The following is a 22,459-nucleotide window of genomic DNA, read 5'->3' as shown; positions in this document are numbered from 1 at the left end:
AATTGTAGAAAGACACAAAATCTTATTTAAGTAGTTAGGCTGTGTTTGGATCATAAATTTGAATAGGGATTTGGAAGGGAGGAGGGGGGAAACAATAGGGGAAATGTGAATGATATAAAAGTTAAATTTTTTCTCCATTTCCTTCACCTTTTCCTTTCCCTTTCTACATCCCTACCTAAGTCAATGATCCAAACACATGCCCTGTTTATTTACCAGATACAAAGGCCGGATATGGCTGGGGGACTGGATATAATATGAGATGGGTCCCACATGTTTTTTTGTCTCCCTATATCCTGTGCTTGGTTGCTCCGGATATAGGGAGTTCGGATAGTATATGATGCAAAAGGGGAGGAAATGCAATACCACCCCCCATGGTATTGTATATCCCCCACCGTTGGATATAGCTCATCATTCATCCAAATGTCAAAAATAATTACTCTCCTCTTATCCTATATTATATCCTATCTTAACTAAATATAGTATAAGTAACCCCATAGTATATAGGACTGGGGGTCCCTGTTGTGGAGAATTCACAGCCGTGACTGCTGTGACGTAAAACGCCACCGTTTTAATTTTTTTTTTAAATGAATGTGAGGGTTTATTAATTCTTCTCTCACTATAACAAACAAAACAATAAACCTAGGGCCGCCACCGTCATCACTGTAAGCAAAAGGTCTCTATTGACATGGATTGAAAGGTTAGTTTTTATTTTAATTTTTTTATTTGTCTGCCAAAACATTTTTGTACAAGGCCGCCGCCGTCTTCACGGTAAGCAAAAGTCTCTATTGACATGGATTGAAAAGTTAGTTTTTATTTTTTATTTTTTTATTTTCTAACATTTTTGTCTTCTCTCAAACAGATTGAACAGTGTTCTCTATTTTTGCTTCACCGTTCTTCTGCTGGATTCACAGACCATTATTGTTCAACAAACTGGTATGTATATCTATATCTATATATATATTATATGTATATATGTTTTGTATTTTATTTTGTACAGTATGTTAGTGGGTTGAACAAGTATAATAGTTTGATTTGTTTTTTGTGAATGGATTGAGAAACACAATTGTATATTATAAGAAAATTTTTTTATTATGTAATTTGTTTTGTACATATTATATATTTTTGTATAAATATTATATAATTTTTTTAAGGAGTTACGATAATTTGTAATTCATAATTATTTTTTTTATAGCAATGTTATGTATTTTTGTGGAAATATTACACATTTTTATAACAATGTTATTTATTTTTGGAATAATGTTATGCATTTTGTGGTCTAAAAAAAGTTTCAATAAAAAAATCTATAATCTTACTATAAAATGCTAATTTAATTTTTTAATCATAAATTGTTATAACTCAATAAAAAACGACATAACATTTGTAACAAAAATACAAAACATATATCAAAAATTTATATAATAAGAGAGCATATGATTCATATCTTTAAGCGTGTCTGCCAAAAGATTCCCTATATTATATAATATACTAATTCTAATATAATTTTGCAATTGTATATTATAATCTACTCAGATACAATAAATTTCTAATGTTACTGTACAAATTACACGTCTTTTTTTCCCTCTCCCCTATCCTTTTAATTAATTTACATTATTAATTGATTTATTTGATTTCATTGAATTATTTAATTACTCAGCATTTAAAATTAATTAATAACTTTTTTGCTCAGATTCTTGTTTCGTTTAATATATATATATATATATATATATTTTTTCCCCATATTTGTTAATGTTGAAATGGAGGATAGTATAATGGATGATGGTGGACTTAAGGGATGCATCGAAGAAATGGGAGAGTTGGCCAAGGATAAATCACCATATCTTGGTATGGAGTTTCCATCAGAAGAAGCTGCATATGAGTTTTATAATGAATACGGAAGAATTGTGGGGTTTAGTATTAGAAGAGATTATTGTAACAAAAGTCAGAAAGATGGTGATATGACTAGTAGAAAGTTTGTTTGTTGTAAGGAGGGAGAGAGGGAAAAAGATAAACGGTACACGATGATAAAAAATCCTCGAAGTGAGACAAGAACAAATTGTAAAGCATTTATGCGTATATCTTTTAAGCGGGACTTGTCGAAGTGGATTGTGTCGAAGTTTGATTGCAACCACAACCACCCTTTGCATCTTCCTCAATGTACTCATTTGATGCCATCTCAGAGAAAGGTATGTGATGCTCAGGGTATAAATATTGACATAGCTGATGAGAGTGGAATATCTCTTAAGGCTTCACATGATCTTATTAGTGCTATAGCAGGAGGGAAGGAATTTGTAGGGTTCACGCGAGAGGATCAGAAAACCTACTTACGTGCAAAAAGACAGCGAAACTTGCAGTATGGTGAAGCAGGGAGTTTGTTAAGATATTTCCAGCAGCAAGTGGCAGAAAATCCATATTTTTACTATGCCATTCAGTTGGATGTAGATGAGATGATTACTAATATTTTTTGGGCTGATCATCAGATGATAACAGATTATGGGCTTTTCGGTGATGCGGTGTCATTCGACACAACTTTCGAACAAATAAGGAGTACCGTCCACTTGCTTTATTTTCTGGCTTTAACCACTTTAGAATGACAGTGATTTTTGGTGCAACATTATTATATGATGAAACTGTAGAGTCATTTGAATGGTTATTTGAAACATTTTTTGATGCAATGTCAGGAAAAAAGCTTGTTAGTTTTTTCACAGATCAAGATCAAGCAATGGCTAAGGCAATTTCACAAATCATGCCTGAGGTTTTTCATGGGTTGTACACTTTTCACCTAACGCAAAATGCTTTGAAGCATTTAGGTTACTTGTTCAAGAGTGGTTCAAAATTTAGTAGCGATTTAAAAGCTTGCATTTATGACTACGAGAATGAGCATGAATTAATTGAAGCTTGGAATTCTTTGATTGATAAATACAACTTGCAAGAGAATGAGTGGATGAAAAGAACTTGGAGAACAAGAGAGCAGTGGGCGCATGTGTATATGAAGTGGGTATTTACTGGAGGAATGCGAAGCACACAACTTAGTGAAAGTAAGGGGATATTTGAAAGGTGATGATAACATTCTTCAATTCTTTACTCACTTCAATCGGATTGTTGTAGATAAGTGGTATGAGGAAATTTCTGCAATATATGACTCTAGACAAAAGTTGCCAAGAATGAAATTGAAAAAGTCTCCCATTTTAATCCAAGTTGCGAGTTTGTACACCCCTTCTATCTTTGATTTATTTCATTGTGAGTTGGATACGTCCCTTTGTTGTCAAGTGAAGCAATTTCATGAGTTAGAAGGAGAAGGTAAGTGCGTGATTGGCTTGTATGGTAATGGTAAAGAGTATATTGTGGAGGGTAGGGTGGAAGTTATTGGGCTAAGAGGAGAAAAAAGCTGTCAAGAAATACATTGTACTTGTAAGAAATTTGAGAACTTTGGAATTTTATGTAGTCATGCAATCAAAGCATTTGATAGAATGAATGTTATGAAAATTCCCAAAAGGTATATATTAGGCCGATGGAGATTGGATGCAAAAGATTGTGAAGTTGAAGAGAAAAATGTTGTAGTGGATGAGGATGATCCGAAGTTGTTAATATTAGCACGTTATAGAGATCTTTGTCCAAGAATGGTGAAACTAGCAACTCAAGCATCTATGCACAAACCTGCCTATCAATTGGTTGATGAAGGAATTAAGGAATTATGTGTAAAAGTAAATAATATGATTAAGGGAGTTGAAAATTTTGGTACCAATGAATTAGATGTGGACGACCCCAACTTTGCACAAGTTAAGGGCATAAAGAAGAAAGATGTTGGACACAAAGGGAGGGGTAGATTAAAACCTTGGCATGAGATGATGAATAAGAAGACAAAAGTTATTTCACAACCTACCCGCCTTAGTAAGGTATTACCTACGTACTTTTGAAATTTCAAATGACATGTATTTATTTTTATAAATTGTGTAAAGTATTGATAACTTTTTGAATTTCTTTAGACTATTGGTCAATCAAGCAACACTACAAATGTTCAAAATTCATCCTCAAGCCAACAACAGGTTAGCTATTGTTTTATGTTATTTATTTATTTATTATTATTATTATTATTATTTTATAAATTGTGTAATGTATTGATAAATTTAACAACTTATGTAGACTATTGGTCAATCAAGCAATATCACAAATATTCAAAATTCAACTTTAAGTCAACCACAGGTTAGCTCTTGTTTTATGTTATCTTGTTTATTTTTTAGACTACATTGTATTAGTGTATTTACTTTTCATGGTGTCTTATGGAGTAGGATGGTGGGAGTCTCTATTGGCCACAATTGATAACTTATGGGTATAATCTTCTCACACATGATACTAATTCATACTCACCAAGGTATCCACAATCACAACCTTTGTCTTTCCAAGCATCACATAGTCCACAAAGTTCTCAAGTAAGTAATATATATATATATATATATATATGTTTGTAATGTAATTTAGTCCATAAAATTTATTCTAATGAATTTTCTTTTCTTTTCTTTTCTTTTCTTTTTTTTATAGGGAATATCACTTAATCCGGTGGGGCACAATCCAATGGAGACCGAATTTAGAAATGAGAGTTCTTTCGATTTTTCTATTTATTCCCAACCGCCTCCACAAAATTGACATGGGGATCCACTTTGTAGTTTTTGTTTTGAGAATTCAAATTGAAGGTTTTTAGAATTTTGTTTGGATAATTTAGAATGGTTGAGACAGATTTTGGGATATTTGGTAGGAGATTTTGAAGTTTAAATGTCTCAGAATTTTGTTTTATTTTTTTTTTATATAGATGTTGGATGTGAATTGAATATATTTTGGCCTTAAGTTGGTTTTTTTTTTTTTTGAAGTTACATTTTTTTTCCTTATGGTTTGATAAATTGATTTGTTCAAATACAATTTTTTTCCCTTTCAATTTCACTTTTGATGCATTTAAGTCAGTTTTGAAAAAGTCAAAACATGTATGGTTTGTTTGATTTTAATTTTAAAATTAATATTTTTAAAAAAATACAATTTGGTTTCATAAATTGATTTGTTCCATGAATTATTTTTATTTTATTATATTTTCTATTTATAAAATAATTTTTTTTTAACACAAACTCACCCCCTTCAACTTTACAGGACCGCGGGACCCAGAAGATGGCTCTGTCCCTGTTAGGTTTATTGTTTTGTTTGTTATAGTGAAAGAATTAATGAAGAATTAATGAACCCTCACATTAATTAAATAAAAAAAAATTAAAACGGTGGCATTTTACGTCACAGCAGTGACCCATCCTCCATAGTATATATAATCCATCTCATATCCTATAACATATTATATCCTATCCTTATTCTTAGGTATTACATATACTCCTCAAACTCTTATATCCAATCCAGACACTCAAATGGGACCTCAGTGATACAAAGCTAGGTAAGAACAAGCTTGCAACAGTTATACGAGGGTCGATGACTGTTAGTCAATATGAACTAGAGTAGTTTAGATAATTCTAGAGTGCAGTAGAAGTCAGAGGTGTATCCTAGAATATTCTAGAAGCAAATTTATCACCACTCATTTTGTGGATGAGGTTTGTTTCTAAACAATTGAGTAAGTGAGTGGTTAAGCACTACACGAGGGATTTAGTGAGACGTGTCTAAAGTCTTGTGTGAGGAAGGTACAAGGTCTGAGTGTAAGTGCTTGAATGTATTATGTGAACGAATAAGTGATGTGTATTAGTGTGTGGTTGTACAAGTGTACTTGAGTGTTATCAATAAATGTTATATTTTTGGGTCCACTAGTGTGTCAAACTCAACAATATGATATCAGAGATTGGTCGTTCAGGGGCCGACCAAAAAAAAAAAAAAGATTGAAATTGATACATGAGATTGTTGAAGTCGACGAGCACAATTGTTATGTCGGATTTCAGAAACTTCATCGGATGTATAGAGAAATTAAATTGTTATAATTATGACTTGGAAAATATGCATAAAGGCATATCTTCAAGGTCAAGATCTATGGGAAATCGTTGATGGCAAACATATTACTCCACCTGAAGAAGAAAATGCAGAATCCTTGCGAAAGTGGCGAACCAAGGCTAGAAAAGCGACGTTCATGTTAAGGACAACCGTGTAGAAAGAGTTATTGGAGTATGTTTGGGAAACTACTACTCCAAAAGCGATTTGGGATATATTTGTGGCGGTATTTTCCAAGACAAATGATGCACGACTCTAGTATCTAGAGAACGAGCTTGCAATAGTTATATGAGGGTCGATGACTAATAGTCAATATTTTCTTAAGGTAAAGACTCTTTGCAATGAAATTTCACAATTGGATCATGAGTAGAAAATTAACGAATCTAGAATGAGGCGCGTTATTACTTGACGTTTAAGACCTGAGTATAGTGGGCTTATGGCTACCATTAGAGGATGGTCCACTCAACCATCACTAGTCGAGTTGGAAAGTCTATTGGCGAATCAAGAAACTCTAGCTAAGCAAATGGCCGGAGTCACACTAAAGAAACAAAGTGGAGAGGAAGTATTATTCAGTAGCAAGAGAAGAGATGGACCGAAGTGGCAAAAATATGAAAGAACAAAGAAAGAAGAAGATGAAAAATAGCAGTATGATAGAAGCTATCAAAGAGAGGGAGTTCGGTCCGATAACAATGAAGATGATCGAAGACCGATGGAGTTTTGACGACGCAACATAGAGTGCTTGAATTGTGGCAAGATTAGCCACTGCACAAAAGATTGTTGGCTAAGAAGAAGACCAACTGAAGGTAACACGGTAACATGGTAACATTCAACGATTGCCAAGATAAGAGCAAAGAATAATGGAATTTCCAGCAGAGATTATCTACCTGTTAAAAGACTTTGTTCACTGGAAATATATTTTTTTAGCTTGTGTTTGGAATATAGATTTGAAAAAGAAATTGGAAAGGAAAAAGAAAATGTGAGGAAAATGTGAATGAAATATAAACTATTTTTTTCCCATTTCTCTCAAATTTTCCTTTCCGTTTTCAAATTCGTACCCAAATATATGAAGTAAACACAACTTTAAAGTATCTAATGCAAACTAGAAAGTACAAAAGAGAATATTAACAAGTTCAATTCACCCTGAAAGAGAGTGTTGGTTGGAGTACACTAGCAGCTTTTACTGAAATTCCTAGAATTGGCAAACTTGATTGCTTAATGAGTTTGCGCTGCAGGTCATCAAAAGTCACTCAAGATCTTCATCTTGATGCTTGACACAATAATTATAAAAAAAATGGCCGTTACGTAACGGAAAATCGAGCTTCTGTTTTGAATACTCACTAGAATAGCAGTATGGGAAAGAAAGTGCTGAAAAACCTGTAAAATGATTTTAAAATGAGTTATGCTAGAGACCCCAAATGAATTACCAAATTTTTTACCAAATCGCTCACATGGGTGTGGAACCCACACACATGTGATTTGTGTGGGTCCCACACCCATGTGAGAGGTTTGGTAAAAAGTTGGTAATTCATTTGGGGTCCATAGCATTTTTCTTTTAAAATTTCATGTCCGCAACAATCAATTCCCACGATACGTACCTACCGATACTACCGATACCGGTACTCCGTGATTGATACTGTTACATTACCCGATACCTCGATTTAGAACCATGCTTGACACTATAGTTGACAAGCTTTAACTCAAATTAAATTTTTTTTTTCCTACAAGCTTTGATCTAACCATTATTGATTTGAGTTGCTTTTCTGCTTCAGGGTATGTTTTGCCTTCGCATTGAATAGAGTTTCAATTTATACAAGGGCTTTCCTATCTAGCCTTTGTTTCAGTTCTAGTTATAAAAGGTGGGGATTTCATGTGTAAGAAAGTGAAAGTGCAGCTGAGGGAAGTTAGTTGCTTGACATGCCAACTCAATGAACATTGTTGCAATTGTGCATTTTCCATGAAATAACTGCATCATTTGGGGTTCATTATGATAAAGTGAAAGAGTTGACATCTAAACAAATAAAAATGAAAAGTGTTATCTGGAAAAAATAAAATAAAAATGAAAAATGCATAAACACAAGCAGATTTTAGTATGATTCAAGCTGGTCAATGGTAATTGGCTTTGGTTCAAGCAATACCACGATGGAAGTTCCCAGCAATCTGTAAGTGCTAATACAATCCTGCAAGTCGTCATCGCAAGCTATTAAAATCATGTGATCTTCCTCATCTTTATACTTGACATAATAACTTCCAGCTTCTACGTTTAGCCTCTTGGCTATTTGTTGTTGCAACTCAACCAGTCCTGATGACAAAGACAGCTGAAACTTATTGTAATATCATTAATATATTTTGCCCTCATGGTCAGAATATTTGCATCTTCGATTGCTGTATTATTTGGGTTTGCATGATCAACAGTAGCTGAGGCTTGATTGTAAGGCAAATCACAACTTAATTGTGATATTTGTTGATGATCAACTCAATAAAATGAGTACTTTTTTTTGGGTATTTTACAAGGCATTTTGTATAACAATCTTGGAGTTGCTCTTAAGAGTTGAAATGCATAATATATGTTATTTAAACTGCATAGTATAATTTATTTGTTTAAACTCCAATACACTAGGTCTATAATTAGGCATTTTACTTCAACTCACATTCATTAGCTAAATGAAACTAACCTTCAAAGGCTAAGCAAAATATTTTTGACCCTTGTGATTTTTTTTCCCCTCTATCTTTGTTGCTAATGTGGCATTCCTTAAAGTGAGTAATATTTGGATGAATAATTAAAATCAAAAGCACGGTTACAGTGCAAACATAAAAAAGGTAGATAGGTAAAATAAAGTATATACATTATAATAACTTTTAGATAGATAAAATACCTAATATTATCGAAGATAATCTAACATAGTGACATTTCACATTTAAACCAAATTTAGGGTTTTGCCATTTGCTTTATGGTTCATTTTATGATTCTCATCTATTGAGAAAAAAATAAGTACAATGGCAAAGATAATAATACTTCCAGTGACATCCACAGGGCCATGTTTGCACAATGAAGATCATTCAGCATATAGGGAAATTGCAACCATATGTACCCTATTATAAATTTGCATAATATTATCACAAAAATTCGTAATATCAATTATAAAATATCTCTCGTCATAAATTAACGTAACAAAATGTTCAAAATTTTGTGATTCATGTGACAAAAGTTTGTGATTTGGTTACAATATTTTTTGTTAGTCAATTTGTGATGAGATTACACATTTTGTGGTTGATGTTACGAAATTTTGTGATAAAATTATGCTAATTTGTGATAGGGTGCATTTGTGATAAAATTATGGTACACAACCTTGGAGGGGTGTGTATCATAAAATTTCCCACACACACATATATATATATATTGTAATACAAGATCCTATAATTAATATACAACAATACTATAAACTCATAAAAAAATTACCTAAAAAAATAAATCAATAGATTACATTTATTGTGAGTGTGATTTATATTCCATTAATTTTAAATTTACACCATACACTCAGTCACTTTTCAGAATAAAATTTAGATTATATTTCATAATGCATAACATATTTTTTTGTTAACAGTGGTATTCTATTCAAGTTCTGAACATTTATTTTTGAGTAACAGGTGTTGGATTTTTTTATTAATAGTTTGTAATATTAAATGCTATTTTAATTTGAATTATGTTTTTTTTTAATTGAAAAGATGTTTTTACAAGCTCTAACTCTAATTTAATTTTTGGATAGAGGTTTTTTAAAATAATTACACTGACCTCCTTTTTAGTAAAATTAAAGAGACCAAAATTAATGCAAATGGTATAAAGACAAAAAAATATACAAGGTGAAATATATATTTTAATGTAAGAGAGATGAAAACAATATTTTTCATTTATATGACTAGTGAATTTCTTATGAAAAAAGAGGTAAGAGTGATATGAATTAAAACCATAAAGGAGTCCAGTATAATTGTACCAAAAACTTGTAGGACTTACTATATTTTCTCCAAAACTTAGGAGAGGTTAGTGTAATTTGTTAGGATTTAAACTGCGTGTTCAATTCCTAAACCCTATGAATCACAAAAAAAATAAATAGATAGAACATATAGATATATGAAATTCGGCAACATGCCTATGTTTTTAGGAGCCACACAAATTCACTATATTGAGTATAGAATTACAAACATTCTTCTTCTCCCTCACACTAAAAAACGGCAACAATATCTCTCTTCTTTCTAACCACAGAATGTATAAACACCGTTACATTATATAGGGTAAAAGTCCATGGGCCAAAAATAGCCAAACAAGCTTGGAAAAAATTCTGTTGCAGGGGCCCCACCCCCAAGCTTGGGCTTTCCATTGAAGCTTGTCTGCAAACCCAACATAATTTACCCTAAATTTTTTTACAAGCTTTGGTCTCAACCATAATTGATTTAAATTGTTTTTGTTCTTCACGGTATGTTTTGCCTTTGCATTTAATTGAGTTTGAATTTTTATGGGGCTTTTGTATCCTGCCTTTCATTTCTGTCCTAGCTATAAAAGGTGAAAACGTTGATGATGGAGTCAATTGCTTGACATGCCAACTCAATGAACACTTCTGCTATTGTGCATTTTCCATATAAACAGGAAATAACTGCATCATTTCAGGTTCATTCTGATGAAGTGAGGGATTTTTTTTTTTTTTTTGATCAGCAAAGAAAGTAACATTTTATTAATGCTACTACAACATTACAAAAGGGGAGAATGAAACAGTTGGCCAGAACCCAACTGCCAAGAGGAAACCAAAAAAACCCAAAACACTCCCAACCTTCCTGAAACAGAGGAAACAAGGCATGATAGCAACAACCATCTCTAGAATCAAAAGATAGAACAAAAGAAAATATAGCAACAACGAAAAAAACTGGAATGATTCAAGTTGGTCACTAATAATTGACTACTTTGGAACAATGAATACCATGATGGTAGTGCTGCCTAGCGATTTAGAACTACTTATATAATCTTGTAAGTCCTGATCACAAGCTATTACAGTTAAGTTGTCATCCTCATCTTTATACTTGACATAATAAGTTCCATCCTCTAAGTGCAGTCTATTGGCGATTTGTTGCTGCAACTCAACTAGTCCCGATGACAAAGACAACGAAAACTTTATTATAATATCATTGATATATTTTGCCTTCACGGTCACAATATTTGCATCTCGGATCACTGTATTATGTGGGTTTGCGTGGACAACAACAGCTAAGGCTTGACTAAAAGGCTGATTAGAACTTAATTGTAGTATTTGTTGATGATCAACACCCGGGGAAGATTCACTAGGTTGAGAGGAACCAACCTTATTCTTATTGCGTGGTGGCCACCTTGAGAAACCATAACGCCTACAAACACGCTTTAGTGTAGATTGGCTAACTGCAAAAAGAAGAATCTAGCTAAAAGATACAACTTTATGTTTGTTAGTGCAAAATGTCAAATATTTCTTTACGAGAAGAATGTTGAGTTGAAAATATTAAGTAAAATCACGAGCAATATTCTATTTTAATTTGTTAAGAGTGCAGATACCTTGGAGATTATCTGCAGCAACCTTCATGCTCTTTTTTGAATTTTGTAGGATATCATCTAAAGGAATTTCAATTTTAACTCTAGTTTTATTGTGCACTCTTTTTGGCCTCTTTGCTTTGCCTTTTCCCTGTGAACAAGTAACATCAATGTTGCTTCGTTCCGCACTTACAACATTGCTTTCATTGTTTAATGCATCCATTGATTATTGATTCGATAAATCCAGTTGTGTCATCTCTCTTCCACTTTGTAAGGGCTCCAGCATAGGCAAAGATTTAGTAGTCTGGGACATTTGAACAAAATCAAGTTTCTCACCATTCTGAAAAGGAATTTCTTCAATATATAAATGTCCCCCAAGTTCTTCTCCAGAAGCAAGCTTAAAAGTATGAAAATTTTTCCTCATCGTTTCCAATATTTTCCTCAATGCAGTCTATTGATTACCATAGTAGTCTTTGTTGTTTGGCGGCATAAAGCACTCTAACACGTAAATGTCATTTCCGGTGCAACTACTTTGCAAGCATATTGCAAAACAACAACCTAATTTATCATATCGTGCATAGTGTGCCAATGGGTAGTCAATTATGCTAAGTTGGGATACATCCTTGCACAATAATACATTAGGGGAGTAGAATGCTCTCCTAACAACTCCTTGCCCCTTTCTCAAGTGATGTTCGGCTCTGGCCATAGCGGGCAGTTCGTAGTGGGCAACTTCATCGAATCTGGGCATCACATGGAAGATGTCACCCTCAATCAGTGCCCTGCATATCCAGTCTACTCTGCACAGGGCCCATACTTGAGCAAAATGTAAACCATGAACTTCACGTGCAACTTCCAACACCTTGCTGATTTCATGTAAGGCTTCACTTTTTTTCACATTCTGAAATTGGTTGAAAAGTATTGTCACGTCCAAGTATTGTCAGAAGATATTTCTCATCATATTAATTTCAAAAATAAAATAAAATACCAAATTTGACATTACATTACAGTGTACCACTTACTATATCCGTGCCATGGTTTGCAACTGAAAGTGAAGATCCCAGACCTACCTCCTGCAGGGGAATGGAAAGATGCGACTAAGGAATCTTGTACACTTTGAAATGTAGAATATTTGTTTGCCAAGAAAAGGAAGCATATAAGAGATTAATGGAAAAACAATTCAGTCACACCTAAATGAGCACGAAATGCAATAAAAAAAATACAACTTGACGTTTTGCTTTGCTTTCTTTCTTTCTACCATAGAAGCCCATGCTGAGAAAATAAACAACACACTATCTTATCCTCAATTCAATAGTTTGTTCATTGTGTCTTTTGGGATCTTATAATTTTAATTATAACAATTTACCATTTAATTTTACATTTTGTGTCCCATTGATATTGATAACAACTGTGAGGAAATAATGCAATTACATACTCCTCACATGCCATTCAGCACTGACAAGATGAAAAAAATGAACAAATAATAGTTGTGCTAATGTTCCATCTAGCTTTGTCCTGTATTAATTATTTTAGTCCGATTAATTTTGATTTCAAAAGATTAGCGCTTTAATTTTTGTAATTTGTGTTTAGTTGGTCAAAAAAACTATGAATTTTATGTAGAATAGACACATGAGGAGCACGGAGCCATGTTCCAGCAATTGATGATTTATTAATAAAATGAATCATTTGTTATACAATTAAGAATTTGAAGAGGCGTGATGTACTTTTCAGAATAACATGGAGTAATCTGTATTTTAAACAAATTATATTTTTGTAATTTACCCTATTAAAAACACACTTCTCATCTATTTTTTTTGATAGCACAATTCTGCATGCATATAAGAAAGGAATGAATCAACCAAGATTAGAAAGACATAAAAAATGCCAATTTGTGAGTTGGGGGACCAACCTTCAAATTACAAAAAACCTGCAGGTCAAAGTAGTAGTGCGATAGAGAGTCTATTGGGGGCGTTGTTGAAACTATCTCAAGTACACCAACACATGAGTGGGTAGAAAGATCAAACAGTGGGATAGCTAAAGATTGTGCAACTTGGCAACGTAAAGCATGGTCGCGCAATGGATACTCTTTGATAGAGTAATGTTCTACATTGGGAGTGAATTCGGGAAATCCATGGTTGAACACACGGCCAGGAGCCCCAAGTTGTTCATCTGAACTCTCTCTATTCGTGTAAAATTTATAGTCCTTAGAGATCATCCTATGCTCACAAACTCCTTTAACATCTCCTTTACTGTCATCACCCCCTAGATTAGATGTATAAAGAACGAAAGGTTGGTTTTGAGTTGTAAGATAAGACTGGCCCTCCATTGTCATTGTGGGTGCCCAAAATTGAACTAGTGATGGATAATGAAACCAATCGAGTAAACACTCTCGAAGGACATATTTGATCTTCTTTTTTAAATCCAAAATATCTGATAACAAAAAAAAAACAAAATTGGAGGAGAGAAGTGAGATTTGAAAAACAGGTAGTAGGTGACTGTTGATTTAAAATTGAGTTATAAATAAAACTCCATGATTACAAATTAAATAAATAAAAGCCATATTCAAAGGAAGAGGAAGAAGAAAAAGAGAAGAGACATAAAAGTCCCACTCACTGGGAGGATGTTCGGATTGGTCATAATAAAAGTCCCACACACTCGGAGGATGTTCGGAATGGTCGTCTTCTCGGCTCCAGAAAAACCATCCACAGAAGAAACCACAATCATGATGCACCAGTGGGCAGCGGTTGAGTTGAGTGTCCACATATTGCTTGAAATCGTCAGGCAAATATGCTTCTATTTCCTCTTCTTCATCGCTACTGTAATCAAAAGGGCTATTATATCCATCAGATTCGGCCATTTTCCGAGAATAACTTATCAGGGGACCTCAACCCACCCACCTTTATTTATATGGATAACCAAGAAAGGGGACCGACAATTTATTTCCCCCCTTTTTTTTTTCCGAGCCACTAATATATTATTATGGGGTTCAAGGCAGGTTCGAATCGAAGGGTTATCACTATGCCATCCCTCCTCTCTTTTATCTATTGGGGTTGGAAGGATTCTAATAAGGTTCAAATGGTTATTCTACATGTCCTTTTCAAAATTAAAGTCCTCAAAAAAACAAAAAACAAAAATCTCGGGTTCTAATAAGGTTCAAATGGTTATCCCATATAAACAAAGTCCTCAATTTGTCCCTACAAACCGCGTTGACGAAATGTACAGACTTCAAAGGGGCTGTTTGGCTTAGATTAATTAACTGAGCAACTTATAGCTTATTTGATTTTTAAAATTTCTGTCAATCGGTTTGTTGTAACTTTTGCTTCTAATTTATTTGGTAAAAAATAACTTAAATCAATTATATAAACTGATTATTTAAAAGTTAAGAGAAGAATACTTTTAATATACTTTCAAATTTTTAACTTTTTACTTATAATAAGTTGTATCAAACACGTTTAAAAAGGCTATTTCCTCCTTACCAACTCTTTTCCACTTTCCTCATAAATAGTAAATTAATGATTTATCCATCAAATTTGTTTAGCCTAAGTCGGAATGAGTCTCTTTTAAGGAAGAATCTTGTTTATCCTGAATTTGTCTAAAGGTCTAAAGGAGTCTCTTTCCAGAATTGGAAGATTCTTCCCGGAAAGAGACTCATTCGGATGAGTTCAGACTAAACAAATTCAACAGATGTAGCAGTGTTGTAAATAGTATTTGGGTTAATTAGACTAATTTCTTTTCTCTTAGTTTTTTTAAAAAGAAAATACATTAAATATTTTAAATTCAGCACAATTATATTTTACTCATTCCTTAGTTTTTAATTTTTAATAGGGTAATTACACAGAGACTTTTCATTATTAGCGAATATCACTTTATTACATTCATCTATAAATTTGTATATATTAATCACCTCAACTATAATAACTATAATATTATCTGATCAAAATAGAACAATTATTAGGTTTCACCAGCCAATGATTAACAATCCGTCATCATAATCATTTAGCAGATTTAGTTACAACTCCAATTTTTTTTTTTATAAATGAGTCACCTTACATGTATGTTAAACAAATTCGATTACAAAAATAAATAAACTAAACATTTAAAATTTTAAAACTTTAAATAAATTGTAAAACTATTATATTGTTGTCTTGAAAAAAAGAAAAAGAAAAAAGAACATAAACTTTTACAATTGCATTGGATGATATTTTATTTTTGGAATCATTACATGATAATCCAATTGTCAATAGTGTCAAATACATCATTTTTCTGTATAAGAACTCATTCATCTATTAATCTCTCATTCAATCACATAACCGACTCTTAATTATCAAATAAAAAATTAGGCTTTGAACTTGAGGTCCGACTCTTTATTATCAAATAAAAAGTTAGGCTTTGAACTTGAGGTTCTGTTTCATTGTTTCGAACTGTTCATTTTGTAAAGCCCTTGATTTTTATCACCTATAAAAATGTTTATATCAATTCAATAATCGTAACCTATTCATTTTATCTCGTTTGTCTTAAAAAAAATAGACATGTATATTTTTTAAAATAAATCATTCACTTTTGGTAAATGAACACCATAAAATAAAATGGTTACAATTATTGAATCAATCTCATTTTTTTCCATAGATGATACACACTAACAGTCTTATAAAATGATGAAACACTTGATGAGTCCCACAGGCCCTCAAGTTCTCTCAAATTCAAACTAAACTTGAGAAAAACTGTAAACTATTTCAAATAAAATATTAACAACATAAATAAAATAAAATAAAAATTAATACCAATACAAGAAAAAAGGCTTGTCTAAGATTTACACAACCATGGTAAATATATTTTAATTTTAAAATCATAATTTGCAAATAGTCATTGTTAAATAACTCAAAACATCTAAAATTTACACAACCATTCTTGGGCTAGCATTAGATTGATCTATGTTTATGTGAAGCTAATTACAATTTATACAGTAATACATACACAGAATGTATCGGTTCTACAATCAAGCCCACCTACTGTTGGTTACACTCCTCGTAACCAAGCATTCTTGGAAAAAATTAATTCACAGATCGATTCATTTCTAAGTTTTAAATACAAAAACTTAGGACCACGTAATAATTGGTACACAAAAAAGAATCCCAAATTGTAAAACACATTATAAGCTTAATCAAGTGAAGTTGGTTATTACTGAAGCTTAATCGTGCAAAAAATTGAAATTGAACTCACAAACATTGCATCACTTGTTAGTAATGGGCGCCCATGTGGCATGACCATTTGAATTTGAATTTGAACCTTATCCAAATAGGTTTTGAAATTGAATTCAAACCTATTTAGGATAACCACTCAGGATACAGATATTATCTCCATTAACTGATATGGATAGATAATAATAACACATTATATATCTGGTATATGGGTTATGGGTGATTAAGAGAGAAACAACGTATGATCTGAGTTTTACCCATATACTGACTCTCTCCCCAAAACAACGATCAAGTCATTTGCACTGTGATTTGTGTGGGTGATATTCATTCTGTAATATCACTTCACTGCTGGGTTTGTTTATCAGATTCTGGAAGCACGTGATTTACCCACGAGGTTCTATCATCTAAAGGTATGATCTAAATATTTTATCCGCTGCATTTTTTATACTTTGATTTACATTGGTATCAGAGCCATAAATATGGGTATTTTCGTGCTTATTTTTATGCATTAAAATATGTGTATATTTTTTATATAAATATATATACATGATATATGCATGAATATTAATGGAGGAGGAAGATGAAATGTACGGTTTTTTGCATTTTAACTCCATTAGATTGAGAGAGTGATATACCTCATTTTTATGTTGTTTAAATGTCATTTTTAATGCCATAAATGTTTTTATTGTGAAAAATGGAGTTTGACAGTACAAAAATCGGACCAGAAAACACCCAGGAAGGCGGCGCGTGTGATTCACGCGCTGTATGACGCCGCCCAGCAGCGCCACGCGCCACCACGCGCTCTCACGCGCTGAGACGCGCCGCCACGCGTGAGCTGTCCCCTCCCTTCCATGCGCGCGCGTTAGCCGCGCCGCTTCGAGCTGCGCCACGTGCGCAGCCACGCGCGCGCCATGCGCCGCGCCACGTTGAGCCGACTCGCGCCGAGTTGCGCTGAGCGGCGGCGAACCGAGCCGAGCCGTTTTTTTCGCGCTGGCTTGGCTCTAAGGCTCTGTTTGTTTTTTTTTTTTAATTCTGAATTGCGTTAATTGGCCATAATTTATTCGTTATAGCTTTGTTTTAAGCATGGTTGGTACCGTTAGACTCAGAATTAAATTTTGTATCTTCTGTAAAATTGTGAAAATTTTATGAAAATAAAAAATATTTTTCCTGAAATAATAATGCATTATTTTTGCTTTAAAATGCATCTGGTGTTGCATGATTAAGTTTCTGGGGCTGAATTTTTTATTGTAGACTATTGATGTAGTTTACTATTTACTGGTATAGTTATAGCATTTTATCAGATTCTGGAATATTTATTTCTGATTTCATGTGTGTTTATTAGTTATTTAAAATTCCAGAAAATACCAGAAAATTCCAGAAAATTTCAGTATGATATACTTTCTGTTATGGCATAATTTGAATATTAAATACAACATATTTTTTTTTGGATTTGTAATATGTTGTAATTAGAGGAGCATGATTATTTATTTATTTATTTATTAGAATTTCATTATTAAATGAATATAGCATGAGTTATTTGTAAATTTATATTAAGATGCTATTGTATGGAATTTATCATGCTTTGTATATGCCATAGTCACTGGAGGTTATTCGGTTGAGAGAAATCTTTGTAGATTAACTCTCGAAAACCAATAATTTGCGCATAAATTAAATTAAATTAAATTTTGGATAATTGTCACCTGTGGCGCAAGAGATGATTACGAGCATAGCGGATTTTCGATCTTGCGACTTGTGTAATATTGTCACTATTTAATTTGGATTTTTGCGGCAAAATTATATTATGCTAATCAAATTAATCCTAATGCAAATTTGTCTCTAAATTGATTTAGCTTATGGAAGTTAATTTGGTTGACCTAGACTTAGTAGAGATGTTCAAATGTGAACAAACTAATCCCATTCTTTAGATGAGCAAAAGTCTTGGAGACTTTAGGTCAAACCTTAATTGAGCCAAAGTAAGGAAACATGACTCAAAGTCGCCGTGGTTTTGTTGCCTAGTTTGGCACAATAAAAACTAATGTGTGCGCTATGGTTAGCGGCATATTACGTAGTGTTGGCGAGTTTTGGAGTTATGAAATTAGTAAGCCCTCAATAGATCAGTATATGATCTTGACTAATGAGCTGCACGGATTGACTTTGTAATTTAATTTGTAAATAATGTTACATCATTGGATGAAGTAACATTCAAGAGTCACGTTATCCAAGAAATGCGAGCTTAAATAAATTAGTCATTAAGTGTAAGGCGAGTAGCCAGTATGAGCAGTGTTTTGCTCTCTACCCAATTATTGGGAGTGGATTGAGCGAAATTTCATGCACTATAATAGTGTGCGTAGAAATATCACGTGAAGTGAAAAGATTAGCGCTTAGAAGCTGCAAAATCTATTAACACTAAGTGAAAAGATTAGCGCTTAGAAGCTGCAAAATCTATTAACACTAAGTGAAAAGATTAGTGCTTAGTGGCTGCAAAATCTATTAGCATTGCCAACTTGTCTAAGTCTGGACACTTACTGTTTCCACACTTGAGTGTGAGACATGAGGAGGGGCTTCCTTGTATGATTCCTTAGCTAGGCTAACGTTTTTTGAATAACGTTTACCACTAAGTGCAAACGTTGCAGCATAGTAATGAAAAGGTCAAGGCCGACAAGGTTGTTATGACTCTAAGAATTTGACGAATCGCTTGTGAGAGCATTGTGTTGAAATTAGACTCTTTAGCCTCATTCGCGCTTAAGTTACTTCAGGAGCTGTCATAGGTGATAGCTTATTCTCTCCTTCTTGTGGATAGTAGAATTAATTGCAAGTAACTATAAAGCGAGAAATAGATATGGCAAGAGGAGTATCGTCATTTTTCAACTAGATGCATTAAAGTGTATGGAGAATAAAATTGACTTGAAGGTGCAGGGGATTAGCACTTACTAGTTAAATTTGCGATTTAGGCGCACTTGATATCTCCATGACATCCTTTTATGATCTAGTGAATATGAATTAGTTGTGAGTCATTACCTAGTTGGGCCTAAACCTTTAAAACTTGTCTTCGAGAACTCACACATTAAGATGATTGGAATTAGTTTATGACATTTGTCATGAACCGATGGCTTATTATACTTAATCACATTAATGAGATGATGACACGATGGTTTGAGTAGGCCTTCTCGGGCCCACTCGCTTATGACATCTTGTTCTCATGTGAATGTATAACTTTGTTCGCAATGGTTGCACACAAGTAAGTAGGAAAGCCATAGAAGGTCATTTGTATTGGCGCATTTAGTCCACTATGATCTTTGTGACTAGATATGTGTAAGGGTATGATAGATAAGCCTCAATCTCGACACATTTATAGATTACGATACGCATCTGAGTCAAGACTATTTGATCTCCCATAAGTCAAAAGTTTTGAGATGATTTTTTTGACATTGCACATATGAGGTTGAGATCAATTAGATAACAGCTTTTGTGCTTTTAGTTTTGACCAAGGTGGCGAGTATCTATTTGAGTTATTTTAGGAAACTCTGTGAAGAGAAATGGATGCTTAGAAAATTGATTATTCCTAGTACTCAACAACACAATGGTGTAGTAGAGATAAAGAATTAAATATTGTTAATGTTAGGTGGATAATGGCGCAAAAGTGTTTCCCAAATTGGGAATTGCACTAGTTTGTTGCCTATATCCCTAACTAAGTGCCCTCCATATCAGATTTTACACTCCATTTGAGTAATGAGTTAGCGGAAAGCCATATATGGGCGATCTGTAACCGTTAAGCAGCTTATCTTTATTTTACTTCTCATAAGATTGCGAAGTTAAGACCTAGGATTCTATAGCGCATTATTGTATGCTGTCTGGTAAACACAAAGGGTTATGTGGCGCATTATTGTATGCTGTCATGTAAACACTCCGGGTCATGTGCATATAGGTAAGCAGCTTTGTGGTAGTGTAACTAAGTCACATAAAGTCTTCTTAGTAAAGGTGACGTGAATAGAGTTTTGGAACTCTATAAGATAGAGAATTCTAAGCATAGCGCTTTTATTTAGCCTAGTTGAGAATGGAAAGAAATCTCCAATATCCTAGGGACAGTGGGAGCGATGTGCCTACTAATGGATTACTCGATTAGAGAAGAATACTCTACATTCTTAGTTGCGTGGTAGCAAATGTGAAAATTTTCCACGTCATCACTGGGTGATTGAGAAGGAAACATTCATGATTGCTCCGCAAGATGATAAAGAGCCTAGGATAATGCCAAAGGCTCTAGTCCCCTGTTTTTAGAAAGTGGATTAATGTTGCGCGGTTTAAGACAAAGTCTTTGAGGATTAACCATTTCTATAATTGGGTTGACTTTCCATTATGACGCGAAACTATTCTAAAGTTATGCGTAATTTGGATAGTCATTGTTGAGGCATAAGGCTCGCTAGATACCGAAAAGTCGCACCATTGAGGAAAGTGTAGACCATGAGAAGACTTCCTTCTGGGGAGTGAGGTTATTTTGACTTAGGCTATGATTGACATAAGTTCGGAACATTGATTTGTGGACATTGTGACCCAACTTCTCGTTGGAGAATTGGATAAGTAGATCCGTAGGGATTTACCTTCTGTTTTTATGGTGAAAAGTTAGGAGCACAAAAAGGTTGCTAGTTCCAATAAATCTTTTACAGCCTAAAACAGTTATCCAAATAGTGGTTCTTAGATTACGTCCAGCCATGATAGGCAAACGATGATCGATGAAGACCACTGAGGCATGATCAATGGTCCAAAAGAAGTTTTTCCTTAGTCATTATGAGCCAGGAATTTATAGGGTTGTCGCCACCTAGGGTGGCCAGTCCTCTATTTTAGATATGATGGACATGGGTGATGTAATTTATATGCTCGGATATACGATCCTTAGGGATTGTTTTGGGAGAATTCTTGTTTTGTCTTCAATGACTTACATAAGGAATATCCTAAAACGATTTTAGATGCAAAATTGCAAACCCATTGACTTACCTATCGGTAAAATCCAGAGCCTTAGCTATTGAGTGAATCCTCAGATTGTCTTTGAGAGAAACAGATGACCTATATTCCTTGATCTTTTCTTTGTTGTGGGAGCCTAAAGTACGCTATGTGGGCGTATTCGGTATGATAAGTGTTATCTTTGGTAAATGGTCAACTGAGTTGTTTAGACATTGACCATGCTCATTAGATTGTGGATAAAATGCTTTACTAGTAGCATATTAATTTGCTCCTTGTAAGATTCAATGCGCTAGTTGGGCGCATCTACGCTGGTTGGGCGCATTAAGAATGAACGCAAATTGGTCACCAAAAATATCTTTAGAGAGGTTATTGCGCAAGAGGTAGTGATCTTAAATCACTTCATGTGAGGCGCACATGGTGGATTCCGTTGTATATACTTATCGCAAGAGGTGCTAATAAGGCTTATGTTTGGAATCTAGAATAGTGATCTTGAATCACTTCATGTGAGGTGCACATGGTGGATTCCGTTGTATATACTTACTGCAAGAGGTGCTGATAAGGCTTATGTTTGGAATCTATAATTGCGCAAGCTGTGGTCAATTTTTTTTAAATCGATCACTTATTTTGAGATGATGGGATGTTGACGCTATTATGGTTTGTGTCATAATGATTAGCAGATGATGATGTCAGCAGGCAAGATTGGCTCACTCACACGAGCAATCGCCCTTGGCGCTTGGGAGCGAGCAAGGTTGAGACTAGTGGTTTATTTTTATTTGGAGCCAAGAGAGGCTTAAATAATCCA

The 22,459-nt window shown here is 33.8% G+C and overlaps 3 protein-coding genes across 3 annotated transcripts; 1 reads left to right on the top strand and 2 right to left on the bottom strand.

Annotated features, from left to right (window-relative positions):
* Nucleotides 1-1,754: 1,754 nt before the first annotated feature.
* Nucleotides 1,755-5,487, top strand: LOC114321146 (protein FAR1-RELATED SEQUENCE 5-like). Its single transcript, XM_082900684.1, has 7 exons — nt 1,755-2,544; nt 2,679-3,035; nt 3,106-3,893; nt 3,984-4,043; nt 4,141-4,200; nt 4,287-4,427; nt 5,350-5,487. The coding sequence occupies exons 1-7, from the start codon at nt 1,755-1,757 to the stop codon at nt 5,485-5,487; spliced, it is 2,334 nt and encodes a 777-aa protein (XP_082756810.1).
* Nucleotides 5,488-8,045: 2,558 nt separating this feature from the next.
* LOC145805526 (protein NLP5-like) lies at nt 8,046-11,729 on the bottom strand. The gene is made up of 3 exons (XM_082900683.1): nt 11,531-11,729; nt 10,929-11,380; nt 8,046-8,276 (listed from the first exon to the last, which is right to left on the bottom strand). The coding sequence occupies exons 1-3, from the start codon at nt 11,727-11,729 to the stop codon at nt 8,046-8,048; spliced, it is 882 nt and encodes a 293-aa protein (XP_082756809.1).
* On the bottom strand, nt 10,811-14,578 carry LOC114321181 (protein NLP6-like). The gene is made up of 5 exons (XM_028268319.2): nt 14,117-14,578; nt 13,413-13,933; nt 12,526-12,576; nt 11,531-12,404; nt 10,811-11,380 (listed from the first exon to the last, which is right to left on the bottom strand). The coding sequence occupies exons 1-4, from the start codon at nt 14,358-14,360 to the stop codon at nt 11,958-11,960; spliced, it is 1,263 nt and encodes a 420-aa protein (XP_028124120.2). The 5' UTR covers nt 14,361-14,578; the 3' UTR covers nt 10,811-11,380; nt 11,531-11,957.
* Nucleotides 14,579-22,459: the final 7,881 nt, after the last annotated feature.

The sequence above is a fragment of the Camellia sinensis genome, chromosome 13 (assembly GCF_055761805.1).
Source record: "Camellia sinensis isolate YWXY chromosome 13, ASM5576180v1, whole genome shotgun sequence".
In the NCBI taxonomy this organism is placed as follows: domain Eukaryota; kingdom Viridiplantae; phylum Streptophyta; class Magnoliopsida; order Ericales; family Theaceae; genus Camellia; species Camellia sinensis.
This window is presented reverse-complemented; position numbering and strand designations above follow the sequence as displayed.

Excerpts from the sequence above, each read along its gene's own strand:
- LOC114321146 (XM_082900684.1), top strand. The coding sequence starts at position 1,755 with ATGGAGGATAGTATAATGGATGATGGTGGACTTAAGGGATGCATCGAA. Across the intron at positions 3,036-3,105 it reads AAGCACACAACTTAGTGAAA|ATAAGTGGTATGAGGAAATT; the intron begins GTAAGGGGATAT and ends GGATTGTTGTAG. Across the intron at positions 4,044-4,140 it reads CATCCTCAAGCCAACAACAG|ACTATTGGTCAATCAAGCAA; the intron begins GTTAGCTATTGT and ends CAACTTATGTAG.
- LOC145805526 (XM_082900683.1), bottom strand. The coding sequence starts at position 11,729 with ATGGATGCATTAAACAATGAAAGCAATGTTGTAAGTGCGGAACGAAGC. Across the intron at positions 11,381-11,530 it reads TGCTGCAGATAATCTCCAAG|TTAGCCAATCTACACTAAAG; the intron begins GTATCTGCACTC and ends TTCTTTTTGCAG. Across the intron at positions 8,277-10,928 it reads TAGGCAGCACTACCATCATG|CTGTCTTTGTCATCAGGACT; the intron begins GTATTCATTGTT and ends AATAAGTTTCAG.
- LOC114321181 (XM_028268319.2), bottom strand. The coding sequence starts at position 14,360 with ATGGCCGAATCTGATGGATATAATAGCCCTTTTGATTACAGTAGCGAT. Across the intron at positions 13,934-14,116 it reads CCAATCCGAACATCCTCCCA|ATATTTTGGATTTAAAAAAG; the intron begins GTGAGTGGGACT and ends TTTTGTTATCAG. Across the intron at positions 12,577-13,412 it reads AGGTTTTTTGTAATTTGAAG|GAGGTAGGTCTGGGATCTTC; the intron begins GTTGGTCCCCCA and ends ATTCCCCTGCAG.